General features: G+C 37.6%; 4 protein-coding genes across 7 annotated transcripts; 2 read left to right on the forward strand and 2 right to left on the reverse strand.

The window, feature by feature from the left end:
• Nucleotides 1-1,240: 1,240 nt before the first annotated feature.
• Nucleotides 1,241-4,780, forward strand: LOC109186903 (protein DA1-related 2-like). 4 transcript variants are annotated; one of them, XM_019337087.1, is made up of 12 exons: nucleotides 1,241-1,746; nucleotides 1,860-2,020; nucleotides 2,343-2,436; nucleotides 2,602-2,758; nucleotides 2,842-2,962; nucleotides 3,057-3,140; nucleotides 3,238-3,357; nucleotides 3,433-3,645; nucleotides 3,742-3,804; nucleotides 3,884-3,999; nucleotides 4,082-4,140; nucleotides 4,215-4,780. In XM_019337087.1, exons 1-12 carry the CDS (start codon nucleotides 1,698-1,700, stop codon nucleotides 4,538-4,540), a joined length of 1,563 nt encoding a protein of 520 aa, XP_019192632.1. In that variant the 5' UTR covers nucleotides 1,241-1,697; the 3' UTR covers nucleotides 4,541-4,780. The 4 variants fall into 4 exon arrangements, with proteins under 4 accessions (XP_019192632.1, XP_019192635.1, XP_019192634.1 ...); XM_019337090.1 differs by having other exon boundaries at nucleotides 2,343-2,427; XM_019337089.1 differs by having other exon boundaries at nucleotides 1,242-1,746; nucleotides 1,863-2,020.
• On the reverse strand, nucleotides 4,774-6,643 carry LOC109186904 (ras-related protein RABA2b-like). Its single transcript, XM_019337092.1, has 3 exons — nucleotides 6,460-6,643; nucleotides 6,151-6,344; nucleotides 4,774-5,435 (listed from the first exon to the last, which is right to left on the reverse strand). Exons 2-3 carry the CDS (start codon nucleotides 6,313-6,315, stop codon nucleotides 4,956-4,958), a joined length of 645 nt encoding a protein of 214 aa, XP_019192637.1. The 5' UTR covers nucleotides 6,316-6,344; nucleotides 6,460-6,643; the 3' UTR covers nucleotides 4,774-4,955.
• A 5,594-nt stretch (nucleotides 6,644-12,237) lies between these two features.
• On the forward strand, nucleotides 12,238-13,691 carry LOC109186088. The gene is made up of 5 exons (XM_019335986.1): nucleotides 12,238-12,652; nucleotides 12,734-12,824; nucleotides 12,911-13,059; nucleotides 13,225-13,300; nucleotides 13,376-13,691. Exons 1-5 carry the CDS (start codon nucleotides 12,491-12,493, stop codon nucleotides 13,390-13,392), a joined length of 495 nt encoding a protein of 164 aa, XP_019191531.1. The 5' UTR covers nucleotides 12,238-12,490; the 3' UTR covers nucleotides 13,393-13,691.
• A 942-nt stretch (nucleotides 13,692-14,633) lies between these two features.
• LOC109186086 lies at nucleotides 14,634-15,445 on the reverse strand. Its single transcript, XM_019335985.1, has one exon. It carries the CDS (start codon nucleotides 15,297-15,299, stop codon nucleotides 14,757-14,759), a length of 543 nt encoding a protein of 180 aa, XP_019191530.1. The 5' UTR covers nucleotides 15,300-15,445; the 3' UTR covers nucleotides 14,634-14,756.
• Between the last annotated feature and the right edge of the window lie 803 nt (nucleotides 15,446-16,248).

Consider the following 16,248-nt stretch of genomic DNA (forward strand, 5'->3'; position numbering starts at 1 on the left):
AATCAATGGGAACAAGCCAAGGGACAAATGAAATTGCTTGAGAATATAAAATGTTGGCTGGCGAACGGTTTTGGTTATTTCATTTCACATTACTTTGTTACAATATGATTCGGACTTGTGATATTTGGTAGCGATCAGGTTAACGGGTTAGATTATTGATTGAAACGATTCGATTGTTTTTTAATTATTTGTTCGATAAGATGATTCAATTGAAGTAAATAAAATTGTTATAATAATAATAATGATAATTTTTTTTTTTTTTTTGAATGCTACTAGCTCTATTACATTGTAGTATCTGTTCATATACTTTCTCAACCTACTGAAACACAAAGAGCTAATAACACCTCTGCTGAGGCTCAAACTCACAACCTTCCAAATGGAAGTCCAACCCGGGTACCATGATAATTTTAATTGCATGGTTTTTTAAACTTTTTGAAAACACCTTAATAGATAAGCTAAATTGTCCATTCGAACAATCAGTAGAGGCATCAAATTTTGTGGGTTTCACTTGAGCCGATGGAATAAACAATTAATCAATTTCAATTCGATAATTAATCTTAGATTCTTTAAGTTTTGTTGATGGATATATTGGGCCTAGTTCTGTGAGTAAAGCGCAAGCGAGGAGGATATTGAGATGAACGGAGGTTGGATTACGTTCTCGATCCTGGGCTCGATATGAGGCAGTGTCGGAGGGCAAGATCGGCTTTCGAGGTTGCCCAACATGTTGACTGGACGAAGACCGAGTTTTGTGAGAGTGCCCTATCAACGTGAAAATTGTTAGAATGACGAGTTTAAATAGTGAAACCTTTGCAACCAGTGGTCTTCTCTTTCGTTGGAGAAGCCAACGACCAAACTGGTGTCGCCAGCTTCTCCAGAAAAGGAGAAGGCCACCTCCTTCGCTGGAGAAATCGGTGACCGGTGTCACCGGCGATTAAATTAAAAAAGAAAAACACACACACACACAAACGCAAGTGGGAGATGTGTTTGTGTTTGACTAATTCTGACAACAAACGCATCTCTCAAACGTCATTTTTATCCATAAAAAAGGAAGACACATTTTGAGAAATGAATGCATCTCTCTTTACATTTCAGTCATTTTTCCGTAAGTTACATCGGTGCTGGCCTCAAACACCTTTCTTTATTTTATGGACAATTATCTTTGAAATATAAAAAAACGCTCACCGGATGTGGTGTAGGCAAAATAATTAAGTGCAAGTTGTAAAACCCAGCCAACTTTTACCCGGCAACTTTCCCTTCAAAAAACATTCAAGAACGAAGAAGCAGTAAGAAGAAATTCTCGATTCTTGAATGTTTTTAGTACTGCAAACTCAAATTTCCCATCTCGATCTCCAATTCTCAGCCGTCCAAATATTCGATTTGCAGTCTCATCTTTTCCCCCAAATTTCCCCTTTTCCATCCCCAATCCGCCTCAGCAGATTCCCCATTTATATTTCTCTGCACTTCTTTCCGCCAAGCCAAGAATCTCTTCCACCCTCACAGATTCTCTCTTTCTCACAAAACTTACCTTTATCAACGATGCCATTGTTCTTCTCTCCTCCCCTTTCTTCCGTTCTTTTTCTCCCCACTCCCCCGATTCCCTCTCCCAGAGTCCTTTTCGTTCCATACTTGCCCTTTTCGGCTTCTCGTAAAACTGGAAAACCTTCCACTATACATAGAGCTCCACCCCCCTTGCCCCCATGTCTTCTTCAACCAGTCTCAGCCATCTCTCCCAGCCTTGCATTTATGGTACGTTTGACTCAAAGCTTGCATCTTTATGCAGTTTTGTACCCACCCTTTTGAGTATGTTGCTTTATTGGTAAAGAATGGTTTTTGTTTCTAATATGATTGTGGGGTTTAAGCAGGGCACTCTGTTTCTCCCCGCACAGAACGGAAATCCAGATTTATGAAATGGTTGAGTAAGCTTTTCAAAGGCAGTTCTAGTAAGAGTGTAGCTAGTGGACAGCAGCCTCAGTTTCTAGGAGAAGAAAACATGGTTTGGCGTACTCCAATTAGATCCATGGTAATTTCTGTGTTGTTATCCTTGTGTTTCATTGACTGTGGGATTTAAGCACTGTACAATGTTAAATTGTTAATGTCAGTTCTGTCATATGTTACTGTCATGAGTGGAAACTGCTACTTTTCTTGTGTTGGAAAGTCATATATGCTTTGCTGAGATAAATAAGTGAATAGACATCCATAATCCATTAGCTTATCCTTTTTGGTTGTTTTTCTTGACTTGCTTTTGTCTTTTTGGGCTAGGGTCTGTGTAAAAGCAAGAATTTGCAATAGTCCTGAGTTTTAATGTTGTTAACCTTGTTATTGTTTTGCATGTTACATTCTAGGACGAACGGTCTAGAGCCAAGGAAAGGGAGGAATTGGAGCGTGCAATTGCGCTTTCTCTGGCTGAAGGTTTGAAGAGGCCTAGTGGTAACAATGGTTGTTTGCATGCTGGTTTTGGTCTATTGTTTTGCCCTATTTGTTTTGTGTAGAGGAAATTGAAGCATGTGCTCCATCTCAACTAAAAGCCTAAAGCTGATAGTTGGATTGCACATTAATGGTTATATGCTCAACAGAGGAGCTCTGATTTTTCTCCATTTTTAGGCTACAGATGGAGGGCAGACAATGATGAAGATGTAACAAGGTCACTTCGCGGCAATGGGCTTAATTCATCAACACGTGGCAGTGGGCTTAACTCGTCAACATTTCCCCCGTATCCTCCTTCATATGCCCCGAGGGATTATTCTCCAAGAGGCTATAGGTAGTTTTTACTCGAGCAATGTATCGTCTTAATCTAGACTGTTTTTTCTCTCGTTTTAGCAGTGATTCTTTTTGTAATGTCAGGGTATGTGGTGGTTGCCACCGGGAAATTGGCTTTGGCAACTATTTGGGATGCATGGGGACTTTCTTCCATCCAGAATGCTTTCGTTGCCATGCGTGTGGTTACCCTATCACCGAACATGAGGTATGCGGGCTGCTAATATGATTTGCTTTTGGAAATTTTATTAGAACTCGATATTTATGAGTCCTTTCTTATTAGTTTTCTTTGTTGATTCAAGTTTTCTCTGTCAGGGAATAAGTCGTACCATAAGTCGTGCTTCAAAGAACTGACTCATCCTAGATGTGAAGTCTGCCATCAATTTGTAAGAATATGGATATGGAGCTTCTGCATTTTATTCTTTTTTTACCAGAAACAATGCTTCCGTTCTTGTCTTTATTATCCACATCGATATTTCTCAGATCCCAGCAAATGGATCTGGCTTGATCGAGTATAGATGCCACCCCTTTTGGTCTCAGAAATATTGTCCTTCACATGAGCATGATAACACTGCACGCTGCTGCAGTTGTGAACGATTGGAGGTAAAAAAAAAATCTCGCCCAAAAATCCGTGAAACCATGCATTGTTTTGTGATGTAATTGTTGTTTATGCTGAAGTCATGGGATGCGAGATACGTATCGCTTGGAGATGGTCGGAGCTTATGCTTGGAGTGCATGGAATCTGCTATCATGGACACGGGGGACTGCCAACCGCTTTACCATTCCATCAGAGACTTTTACGAGGGCATGAACATGAGAATAGATCAGCAGGTTCCTATGCTCCTCGTCGAAAGACAAGCCCTAAATGAAGCTATCGAAGGGGAGAAACATGTATGAACGAACGTTCTCTACCTTTCTTTGCTCTTCTGCCTCTTTGTGTCTCGACTCTCAAAACGTTTTCTGACTCTTGAATTGAAAATTTTATAGGGGTTCCACCACATGCCTGAAACCAGAGGCCTATGCCTGTCTGAGGAGCAGACAGTTAGCAGTGTATGCCATCTATGGTCTAGCTTAGTAAACTTTTTGGCGATTTTTTGTTGTTAATATCGTTTCTTTGAGCAATCTGCAGATACAGAGAAGACCAAGAATGGGTGGCCGTGGATTTGTAGGAATGCGTACACAGCCTCAGAGACTACCTCGAAGATGTGAAGTTACAGCGATCTTAGTCTTATACGGTCTCCCAAGGTAATAATAATACTCCCCCTAACTTTATACTATAAATCCCAAATGGTCCTATGCCCTCTTGCTCATGTTCTTCGCGATGCAGATTACTGACTGGCGCCATTCTTGCACACGAATTAATGCATGCCTGGTTACGTCTGAAAGGTAAACATAAACTTGTAAGATTTGAAAACGCTAGAAATCACAATGTTAAGATAGTTCAGTTTGATTCTTTGTAGGATATCGCAATCTCAACCCTCAAGTGGAAGAAGGGATTTGCCAGGTGCTTTCCCACATGTGGCTCGAGTCGGAGGTGATGCCAACCAGATACAGAAATATGCCATCGACATCAACAGCTTCATCATCATCCTCATCGTCTTCTTCCAAGAAAGGTGGAAGGTCTGGCACGGAGAACAAGCTGGGCGAGTTTTTCAAGCATCAGATATTAAACGACGCTTCCCCCGCCTATGGAGAAGGCTTCAGAGCAGCTCATGTAGCCGTGAACAAATATGGATTAAGAAGTACCTTGGAACACATTCGTCTTACCGGCACTTTTCCCATATAAATCTGCCTTTTTCCCCATCATCTGCTCTTCTTTGGGCATGTCAGAGATCATGGAATACCCTTCATTATTTTTTGTCTGGGGATTCAAGAAAACAGATGCAGAAGTATGCAGAAACTGCAGAATCCTTTAAAAAAAAAGAACTTTTTTTTTTCGACGTAGATGATGATGTTTGTTAATACACAAAGGGAATGAAAGACAGATATTGATATTAATTTCTGGTTTATGTGATATAATAATCAATTCTGTGGCCAGTGAGATTAGGATTTAGGATTAAGAAAGTAGAAATCGAAGGAAAATTACAACGAACATTCAAACTTGTGTGGAAAAGATTACAAAATTTAACCAAGAATGTCTGTTTATCTAACATTATAAAGCTCTGAGATATTCTACTGTCAATCATGGTGGAAACCTGTTTTTAGCCAGAACAACAACCTTTGTTTGCGTTAGCATTGTTGTCTGCAACGTTAATGGCAGTGCCTTGGCCGGGAGCCGCCGCCGCCGCCTCTTGCGCCGCCAGGGCTTTCTTGCTAATAATCTGGTAAATATCCAACAAGATTGTCTGAAACGCCTTCTCCACGTTCAAGGCTTCCAACGCCGAGGTTTCCAGGAACGACAGGCCTTCTTTCTCGGCCAATTGGCGCGCGTCCTGATCCGCCACCGCCCGCAGGTGGTTCAGGTCCGACTTGTTCCCGGCCAACATGATGACGATGTTGCTGTCGGCGTGGTCCCGGAGCTCGCGCAGCCACCGGCTCACGTTCTCGAAGGTTTGCTTCTTGGTTATGTCGTATACCAACAGCGCCCCCACGGCTCCTCGGTAATATGCGCTCGTGATGGCTCTGTATCTCTCTTGCCCCGCCGTGTCCCATATTTGTGCTTTCACCGTCTTCCCCTCCACCTGCACCATCAAATTCCGTCACCAATTAGGGCTAACCCAACCCAATTTACGATGATAACTACAAGGTTATAAGCATGGTTGCAATAGGCGCTAGGCACTAGCCAGATGGTAGAGTAGCGCCTAAACGGCGTCTAGCTAAAAAAGAAAAACAGTGCACACGTGTAAGTGCATATATGTCATGTTATACACACACATATATATATATATATAGTCGGCCGAGTTAACTTGGCTAACTCGACAGAAATGAACGAGTTAACTCGGCTGAGTTGGGCACTTAAGCGTTAGGCGGGAGCCTATGTGAGAAATCGCCACGGTATAAGGACGCCTAGTGCCTAGGCCGAGCCTAGGCGGAATTTTTGCAACACTTTTTAACTCCCAATGAAGTAGTAACTTATTGGCCAAATTTTGATCTATTGACTTTTTGGGTTTGAGTCGATCAGCTATAGGCAACGGTATTTACAATGTTACAAATTTAACTCCCACCAGGAGCGATCTTTTTGATTTGGTTACAAGCTCAATTCCAATTTTCTTGGTTTGGACAGGTGATTTACCTCCTAAGAGTCACAAAGCAAGGTCGTTGGGGGTGGTGGCATCTTCCATCACTCAACAAAAATTGTATCACAAATTTCGAAATAACATCTAAAATATTCTATCATCACGAATTTCAAGATAATATCTAAAATAGCCCATCAACTGCACAAAAATTCAAGCTAACCTGGAGGGTTCTGGTGGCAAATTCGACGCCGATGGTGGATTTAGACTCCAAACAGAACTCATTTCGTGTAAATCTGGAGAGTATATTAGATTTCCCCACACCCGAATCTCCAATCAATACAATCTTGAATAGATAATCGTACTCATGATCCACCTTATACGACATCGCTTCCTCCTTTCTGTCACCAGATTCACCTACCAACAACACGGATCAACACCACCGCGAAACATAATATGCATATTATGATCATATGAACAAAAAAAAAAAAAAAAAAGAAGAAATGAATGGCAGTTTGTTTGATATACTCACCATTAACAGACGGAAATGGGCCTAATTTTGGTGGAAGAATCGCAGAGAGAGTTTAGGAAAAAGAGGACCGGAAATTTTTTTCCCAAATTACAAAGTGACAACCTCAAGAAACAGAAATAACGAACAAACAGGAACTTCAACGGCCTGTAACATGGGCATAATCAGAGGTGTCGCACTTACCTAAGGTTCTGTTTGGTTCGCACGGAATGCAATCCTAATCCTGAGATATCAGTTAAATTCTAGTTTGAGTGTACATTTGGGTAATGATTGTCGGGCTTTCTAGAAAGTTAAAGCTTAATTATAGTTTGAGTAGTTATAAGTAATTAGTTTTCAAAATAAAATATGTTAAATAACATGACGAATTTATTTTGTAATAGACTATTATCTATCCGTCAAAAAAAAAAAAAAGTTTGAATGTTATATTAAAAAGAAATAGTAGCTCCAAAAGGAGTAGAGCATGATTCTTAGAACAGAAAGTCATGAGTTCGATTATTGACATTATTTTCTCGGTCAAGTCTGTAACACAAGATCTTTTTAATGCGATTTACCTCTCTGGTATAGTTTCACTGGTTTGATGACTATTACATAGGAGTTGAGTTTATCTAGCGCTTACACTAAGTAATCGTTGTGAGTTTTCCTTATCACCAAAAAAAAAAGTATTGGGCTTGTGAGACAAAAACTTAACTAGTTAATTGATTGGAATCTATTACTATTATTTGGTTCATGTGCATTATGACTTATTTACTTAAAGAGACATCAATCCTACTTTTATTACATTCTAAATATTTTTTAAAAAAGAAAAATATACTATTGAGAACATTTGATTTAAAAAAAAGTAAATAAAACCTCCAATTCAAAAGTCTTGTTGTTGTTGTTTTTTTTTTTTTTTTTAATATCTAAACGGAGGGGGATACCCTTAAAAAAACAAATCAAACCACCCTTTCGGCACAAGAAGCCCGATGAATTCTACGGGAAGAAGATGCGCCAATCTTGTCAAGAGACACTAAATCCATGATCTCAGGCGGAGGTGATTTAAAAAACCGTAGCCCAACGTCTCACTCCCTGTCCATAGCCGCAAGTTCATCAGCAACCCGATTCAAAAGTCTTGTGAAATGGATAACGGGCAAAGAGCTTAATTCTTCTAAATAAAATAAATAATTATTTAATTTTAAATTAGCTAGAATCTAATATAATTGATGGATATATAATTGGGAGAAATTAACATAATAACATGTGTTGGACTAGGTTGCATGAAAATGAAAAATGAGAAAACGTGGAACATAATATATGAAACACATAAAATATTTTATAAAATGATTTTAAAATATTTTATAAAATTTTCATAAATTTGTATGATAAAATATTTTTGAAACGTAAAAACACTAATCTTTTAGAATTTTCATTTAGCATTGGTGTTTGGACTATTTTAATACAAAAAAATATATATTTATTTATTAGGAATTGAAAGCTTTTATCTAGCTTCTAGAATCTACTTAACCTTTCCAACACTACACATTTATGAATTTATGAATTTTAATGTATATTTGTTGGATATAGTCAACTTATTATTTATGAATGGTGAGATTTTTCTCCCGTTTTAATTGATTTAATATATGTATTCATTAATTATGATATAATTTAGTGTATTTTATTTGATGAGCATTATTTTTATTATTATTTTAAATAATTTTTTAATAGTCAAACACCTTGTGCTCAGATGACATGTAGTGACTTTCCATATAGGAGGACATAAGATCGAGTCTTAGTGGAGTCAGAAAAGTATAGATGAATAGATACAGTACCTCGAACTTTTTTAAATAATAAATAAAGTAATATTTAGTCAAAAAGTTATCAATTTGATTTGTGTTAACAATTTCTTAATTGAATTCCGTCACACAAAATCTTTTATCTAATACACAATCTTAAATAATAAATTAGTAATTACGAATTTTTCTCGTCATTAAAAAAAAAAAAAACTAACATAATTACGTTGTTTGTTGTCCATCTTAATTAATGATTCGTTTACCAATTCTAGCTTACAACCACTATGGGAATCCCATTGTCCGAACAGTAAAAAAACTTTGCTAATTTTGGTGATCCCATATCTTAACATGTACCAGAATCAAATCAAATCCGACCAAATAGGATCAAGATAATTAAGGATCTTTCGAGCATTATCCACTTCTTGTTTTTTGTACTCCTTTTACTATTGCCTTTGCTGCTAATAGCTGCTGCCCCTAAGTTCAGATAAGCTTTGATTAATTAATTGCACTTCTTCCATGATGGATAGACATGATAATTAGCAGCCTTATCAATACTAATCAATGCTTATCAAACCATTCCTTCACTTCATTCACTTGTTCTCAACATTTGTTTTTGTTTGGCATTGCTGGTGTTTAAAATGCTTATAGATAATAATTCCAATAGATACAATATCTTATGCTCGATCTGTGAAATGAGATTTTTATGGCAAAAAATTGTAATAGTGATCGAAAAAAAATAAGTGATGTCATTTTCATGCCATCTATATATGATAATGATGTGTCATAGTCTTCCTATTAGTATAACCTGAAGCCTACCCTGGAAAAATCCTTTTACAAGTGTTGTCAGCACAAATCATTCCAATCTTTGGAGCCTGAAGATATATATATGAAAGGACTCTACTAGGAAAAAGATGGCTATGTTCTAAGGGCCAAATGATTAGGCACTATTGTATCTTATCTTGGCTCCACCAATACTTACTAAAAGAATCCAATGGGAATTCAGCTCTAGATATCCATGGATTGGGACCTTGATGAAATGGATAACTCATGGCCACACTACTCTTCTTGAGGTAGGGGTGGGTGGGGTAGGTGAGGGGAAGGGGATTGAGTAGTAGGCTTCATCTTTATGGATGCATTATGGCTATGGTGGATTGAGATGTAATGGTCAAGTCTCAAGTGTATCTATCTATCTAAGCTTGCTCTAGGATGGCTTGCTTTTGCCAAGTGGAAGTCCTCATACCATCAATTATCTAACTAGTAATTGCCATGATTCGACGCCAATGGAGTTTTTGATAGGCTTGTGAGAACAACTTTTATGGGGTACTATATGGAGTGAGAAGCTAGTGTGTCGAAGGAGAACGCTGGTGTTTTGAGACGTTATATTATTTTTGAAGCGAGAAGCTAGCTAGCGTGTCTTGCTTTTGCATTCCCCTCTCCCTTGATTAAAGAAGGAGGAATGGTTTTGAGTTAAATGCAACAATCTTTGTGTGTTTCTGGAAAATTTTGATATTATTGGTCAAGGGATCAGTAATATATTCATTACAAAACCATCATTTAATTGTCATGAATTACAACTTTGTGAACTGATGATCGAGCAAGTAAAGATACACCAAGTTATACTATGTTGAAGAGGTTTTGATCGGATTAGACTTTTTCTCAAATAAGAGTCAAGCTTTACAAGCATAATCAGAAGAGAATCTGAATTAGTCATACAGTAGTGGAGATATCAAATGCTCGTACTTTCAAAAAAAAAAAATAGTGGACAACTTTGTTCATAGTACGTGAATCTTAGATCATACAATAATGGAGATATCAAATGACTGTACTTTCATCTCAGAACATGCTAGTTGATTCCCTATATATAGTGTTTTTTGGTTGCTATATTGGCATTGATTCCCTCCACCCCCTCCCTATCCCATTGCTTTTTTAGATCAATTTTCAATAAAAACGATCATATTACATTGTAATTTTCATAGACACGAAAGGAGATAAAGAATTATCAGAAAAAATATGATCAATAATTTTTATGTGTGACAAAAATTTTATAACCATTCATATAGAATAAATAATCTTAACCGGTAAATCTATAGAAATTATTAGAAACCAGAATAATTAGAAGAATCTCAATCATAGCTCATCAAATAAAAATACTTGGACCATACATAGTGTCATCATATGAGCCATTCATTGAACTTCAATGAACAATATGAATTTTGACATGGGGAGTCTTCTGGACATATCCTGGAGTGCTTGACTGCAACAACTATGGATTTGTACAAAAGATTCTCCAACTAAAAACAAATATACATATTACACATACTTTCAATTTTCTCTATATTTTATTTGCGACATACATGACATGTTAATTCATTCAACAAAAAAGAACAGATCACAATTTTTATTACTTTCTTTTCATTCTATCAATAAAAAATCGAGATGCATAGTAAAAGTTTTACTCTCCAGAAATCAAGATATCATTTTCGTACATATACATGACTAAGGAAATGAAAACTTGTTCACAGGATATTGGATTTAGTAAATGAGAAGTCTCACTTAGAATTTGTTTTTAACTATAAGGTGGGGGTTCGACCTCTGCCACAAACATTACGCAGAAGTGTATAGTCCCGTGTTTAGTTTCGAAAGCATGAATTATCTATAATTAAAAAAAAAAAAAGGAATGAGAGCTTTGACTTTTGGGCATCTTCATCACATGATATTTTTTTTCTTTCAACAAAATAAAAATATTCTCTGTCCAAGATTCTCAGAAGAAGAAATATATACTGGAAGAACAAGAGATAATATCTGCTCCTCTTGATGGAATGTTCGGTGGTTATAAATTTTTTAATCTAATTTATTTATTTATTTATTTTTGGAGGGTATGAATGGAACAATCAAAGAGTCAACTGTTGATTTGTGCAATAATAAGAGAATAACCCCAAGTTGAGAAAGAGTGACCTTATCCATTTATCTAATTATCTGTCTGTGGGTCTACTCTTTCCCCACCCTCACATGCCCCTTTCCTTCCCCACTATTCTCTCATTCACAAGATGATACATCAAGATCAAGTCAAACATTGGTCAAACAACCTAGGAAATCTTTGAGCAGACAAGAATGTCATCAACCATGTTGAAAATGATAATATTCGAGTTATTGTCATGACTTTATTTGATTATTTACGCGGTTTGTTAGTGACGGATGAATATAAAGAATTATAAAGTCAGTTGATAAATAAGAGTTTTATGCAACTTGTGTTTTTCATGAAAAGTAAGCGCAATTTTTATTTTTTTTAAAAAAAAATAAAGAAAAAGTTATTGGATAGGGTATCTTAGCATAAAATCTATCAATTTTAAATTCTAAAAGGATGGCATACCAATCCTAAAGACTCCCACCAAAAGATAAATTGCGGAATCTATCTCAACAGTGGTACTTGCAAAGGTAGCTTGCACACTACTCTGCGACTACCAGTGAAAAAGAGCTATTAACTCCCTCATTGCTCCTGTAGTAAATCTACAGAGTGTGCATCCACGGCCTACAAGTTCCCCAAAGGTGCTTATACCCTACGATATTGTTCAATCAACTCTTTTAGAATGATCCACGTGTTGAGTTCTGCTCTTGCAGTAAATCGCAGAATGTGCCCACAGTTCTCTAAAAGTACTTGTACACCAACCTACAACTGTCAAAGAAACAAAGCTATTAACTCTCTTTGAATTGATACACCAGTAGAGTTCTGCCCCGAAGCACCTATTCTATATTCTAGATGTTAACCCAAATTTTTTGGATGGTTGGAGGCGTAAACTGTGGACATGATAACATGCCCTTTGTCCCCAAGTAAATGACCCATGTGTGTGTTAAGACAGAAAGCAGAAGAGATTGAGGGGAGAGGGGAAGCTTTGACCAAATGGAATGAAAGTGTGGAACTGCTCAGGGAATGGGGATGATACAGAGCCATGAGAGAGAGAGAGAGAGAGAGAGAGTGTAAATGCCTGTCTTTTGTGGTGTCTATAAATAGCCAATTATGGCCTCATTGTTCCCTCACACCAAAGCTCAGAACTTTCACGTGCTCTCTTCCTCTTTCACCACTGCTCCTCCATCCTTCCTCTTCTTCTTCTTCTTCTCCTTCTTTCTGCTGTCTCTGTAAAAGTCAGAGCAGTAATCTTATCAATATCTTTCTGGGTAAGTGTGAGGCTTCTTGGGTCGTTAAAAAGGCGTCCTAGAATACTATAACTGAGAGGTAGTTTAGTCTGTTGGTTGACTATAGTAATAGCATTATGGAGAAGGGAAACAGTCACAGTTACAATAAGCAGCAAGCTGGAGCTCATACTTCATCATCTTCTTCCTTTACCACAGACCTCTTTGGTCCAAAAGACCGCTCCAAATCCTCAGCCTCGTCTGCAGGGCTCTTTGTATCTGTATTCGGGCCATCATCTATGGTATTATTCTCTTCTTTACTTACCCTCTTGCAAGCTTCTTACAGAGAGTTCTGATTTCTTGTTTTTCGGCTTCTGTGATAGGGAAGGGAGAGCAGTCAGTCTGGGGTAATAGATTCATCAAGAACCCAGAATTCAGGTGGTCAATACAGCAATGCTAGATATGGAAATCCAGGTTTGCGAAAACTTTTTCTATCCTACTAATGCATACTTACATGTTCATGAAGTATTCTAACCATAGCGGTGGCTCCAAATTTCCAGATCATGAACAACGAGGCTGGGACAGCAAGGACAAGAATTCGGTTTATCACACCGAATCATCAGAACCGTGCTATTTCAGCTCATCAATATATTATGGTGGCCAAGATAATTATCCACCACCCACTCAGACCACTAGCTCTCAGCATACTGTAAGTGCTAAGTGTTGAGCCTATAGCCATTAATGTGCAATCCAACTATCAGCTTAGGCTTTTAGTTGAGATGGAGCACATGCTTAAATTCTAAGTACACTACTTCCCCTATTTTTTTCCTCAGCATATTGTGTTCTCATTTTGGCCTGTTTAACACTCGAGCAGTTCAAGAAAGACGGGGGAGAAGATGACCAGAATGGAAACAATTCGAACTGTGCTTCTAGGGGAAACTGGTGGCAAGGTATCACTGTTTGGAAGGCTTCTTAAAGTGCTATTTTTGGCAAAATATTTAACTATAACGTTTTTGCCTTTGCAGGCTCGCTATATTACTGAAGCCAAGAATTTACAAGCAGGTCTTAACGGGAATCACATAACAGCAAGGGTTGTCATAATAATCTCTCATAGAACACCTTGTTTCCCTCTACTTTTTCATGGTTTCATACTCATGTCAACTAGCTCGTTACTTGTAACACGAGTTCTTTTAATCAGAAAGAACTCTACATCTGGTTATCTCGTCTAATCTAACTTTCTTGTACTCCTAGTAATTGTCCTCCTCAAAATCACAGTCTATTTCTCTGATACAACAGCTAGTTTTAAATCAATAATTGAATAACATTTTCATATTCTAGCCTTAATACAATTATTCTCGACCATGTGACTCTAAACTTAACCATGGTTTAAAAGTTAAAAGAAAAGAATATATCCCACTGAAACTTCTATATGAACTTCAGACGTGAAAGAATTAAAAGGTGTCAATTGTTCAATGTACCTAAATTCAATGAGAGACAGTTCAGATGGAATCGTACAAAGCAAGGCATGGCATGTTATCTATACCAGAGGGTAAGAATATCTTCAAATGTAAAGATGAGAAAGCATCGAGAATTTATTACAATAATTTTATACACAACAGGATATCGTCGTAACTAACCAGATGTAGAACTCTAGCACTGAGATATTACTGGAAGAGAGCTTCATAAATCCAAGTCTGCAGTCCCGATCTTCAATCTTCAAGACAATGTATAAGCTGCAAAACGAGGCAGGGAATTGAACACGTAATATATGAATGATATTTGGCATTTAAGTAGCAAATATTAAGTGCACAATCAGTTAATACTGCACTGGTTGCCCTTAAGGTTGTAAGGCTTCTTGAAAAAAACGGGATTTTCTTCATGTGTACTATGAAAAACAATTTATATTTTTAGTTCTTAACCCAAATTTTACTTTTTAGATTACATAGTAAGTTTGAAGATAAGTTGAGCAAAACAAACATTAATGTTTCTTCATGAAATATTCTCTGGCTTCTCATCACAGCATAGAATCAATTCAGGGTTCTATCCTAATTTCTATACCCCAATGCAGGATATACTGCAAATAGTAGCATTTGCACCCTTCTTGTGTGAAAAGCATCAAGCTTTTATGGCTTCCATATCTAGAGAATATTTCCCAAATCCACAAACTGCATTCAAATATTCAATCCAGCAATTCTGGAAAGAAAGAACAAAAACTATAATACACAAACACTTCATCAAAACTGAAATTTGAGGGCAAATTCTATACCCTTTTCCTTTAAAACAAGAGACTGATCTGAGATATCTATAAAGAACAACATACAATACAACACAATTATACAACAATGTCCCAAAATCAAAGCTTGTTAATAATACACACAAATCAAACTTTTAATGACTGGGATTATGTTAACGAGTGAAAGCATAGAGGATAGTGCAAACATAGATGATGAGCCCTAAGGGCACAAAGGTTACAAGGGGGATAACAGCTCCATAGCTATGGCTACTCCCACACCCTAAAGTTCCGAGCTTGATCTGAACCACATTGATCAAAGCAAGCATCAAGAAGACGCAGCCACAGACCGAGCCGGCAGCGCAAACCAGGTAGCCGACCCGGACGGCGCTCTTGTTGACGTGAGCTAAGTCTAGGGTGAAAATGGTGGGGTAATGGGCGGTTTTGGCGAGTCGGATTGCTTGCTTGAGGCACAGTGCAACGAGGCTGGAGAAGAGGAAGAACGCGAAGGAGTAGACGTGGAACGCCACGAGATTCTCGGCGACTTTCGGGTCGGCCAGACAGTTCGGGTCGTCGGTGAGGCGGTTGTTCGGGTCTCGGGGGTTCCAAGCTAGGCCGACGAAAACCGCAAATGTGAACAGAGAGTTGACGTTTATTATCCCGTCCAGCGCCGTTATGTGGATGGTGGTGGCTAGCTTGGGAACTGCTGAGACCGACATCTCGCTGCGGCGGCCGGTTCGACGACGGAGGCTCCGGCGGAGTAGACGTCGGAAAATCAGATCCGATCAACGGCAAGTTCAGCTGCTTTTTTTCTCTCAGTCTTCGTCTCTTCCAGCGCCAGAGAGTGATATATTTCGGGTTTTCTTATTCAAATGGTTTTGTGATTGGGCTTGAAGTTGGGATATGGGCCGCTAAACTGAATTCTAAAGATTCTTCTAAAGCCCAATCAAATTTAATTTAACCACGAGAAAGCCCAGCTGAAACCCATCAACTTAGTTGCACCAAATTTCACTGTGACCATAGTCTAAACCGGTGTTATTTTTTTAATGAAAAGAAATTACACTCGTTCGACCGTTTTATCCAACTAATTATTTTTATGGTGTATTTAATTTCATTTTATGTGCACTGTAATGTTATTATAACACAACTTTTAGTGTTATTATAACACAATTAAAATATCATTTTGATTTAGCTATAGTTTCATACTTATTATATAGGGCATAAATTATTATAGTTTTTTTTTAATGTTACTGACTCTATTACAATGTAGTATCTATTCATAAACTACTTTCTCAATCAACTGAAGCACAAAGGGTCAATGCCGCCTTTGAGACTTAAACCCACTCCTTTTCATATGAGAGTGTAACTCGGGTGCCATTAGACCATAAGGTCTTGGCAATTATTATAGTTTATAATGTTGAGTTTTAAATATAAAAGAGAAGAGTATAAATGTCATTGTTATTGTTAGACTATCCACTAGGAAAAAGAGTAGAAATTGAATGTGAGTTTGCGACACTAATCTTGGTTGGTTTGATGTTTCGACAAGATTGGTTCAACTTTTCTATCTACCATGTAGAACATTTTTATGGAAAAAAAAAACATTTGTGTTTTATGCATTTAAGTACATTTTTTGTTTTAGTGATAGTAAACGTCATATGATTGTTTATA

The sequence above is a fragment of the Ipomoea nil genome, unplaced genomic scaffold (genome assembly GCF_001879475.1).
Source record: "Ipomoea nil cultivar Tokyo-kokei standard unplaced genomic scaffold, Asagao_1.1 scaffold1407, whole genome shotgun sequence".
Lineage (NCBI taxonomy): Eukaryota > Viridiplantae > Streptophyta > Magnoliopsida > Solanales > Convolvulaceae > Ipomoea > Ipomoea nil.

What these genes read in the sequence shown, in the direction of transcription:
- LOC109186903 (XM_019337087.1), top strand. Translation starts at nt 1,698, where the DNA reads ATGTCTTCTTCAACCAGTCTCAGCCATCTCTCCCAGCCTTGCATTTAT. An exon ending in TATTCTCCAAGAGGCTATAG is followed by an intron (nt 2,759 to 2,841) that starts GTAGTTTTTACT and finishes TTGTAATGTCAG; the next exon opens with GGTATGTGGTGGTTGCCACC. An exon ending in AGGAGCAGACAGTTAGCAGT is followed by an intron (nt 3,805 to 3,883) that starts GTATGCCATCTA and finishes AGCAATCTGCAG; the next exon opens with ATACAGAGAAGACCAAGAAT.
- LOC109186904 (XM_019337092.1), bottom strand. Translation starts at nt 6,315, where the DNA reads ATGTCGTATAAGGTGGATCATGAGTACGATTATCTATTCAAGATTGTA. An exon ending in TTGCCACCAGAACCCTCCAG is followed by an intron (nt 5,436 to 6,150) that starts GTTAGCTTGAAT and finishes TTGATGGTGCAG; the next exon opens with GTGGAGGGGAAGACGGTGAA.
- LOC109186088 (XM_019335986.1), top strand. Translation starts at nt 12,491, where the DNA reads ATGGAGAAGGGAAACAGTCACAGTTACAATAAGCAGCAAGCTGGAGCT. An exon ending in TATTCGGGCCATCATCTATG is followed by an intron (nt 12,653 to 12,733) that starts GTATTATTCTCT and finishes CTTCTGTGATAG; the next exon opens with GGAAGGGAGAGCAGTCAGTC. An exon ending in CCACTAGCTCTCAGCATACT is followed by an intron (nt 13,060 to 13,224) that starts GTAAGTGCTAAG and finishes ACACTCGAGCAG; the next exon opens with TTCAAGAAAGACGGGGGAGA.
- LOC109186086 (XM_019335985.1), bottom strand. Translation starts at nt 15,299, where the DNA reads ATGTCGGTCTCAGCAGTTCCCAAGCTAGCCACCACCATCCACATAACG.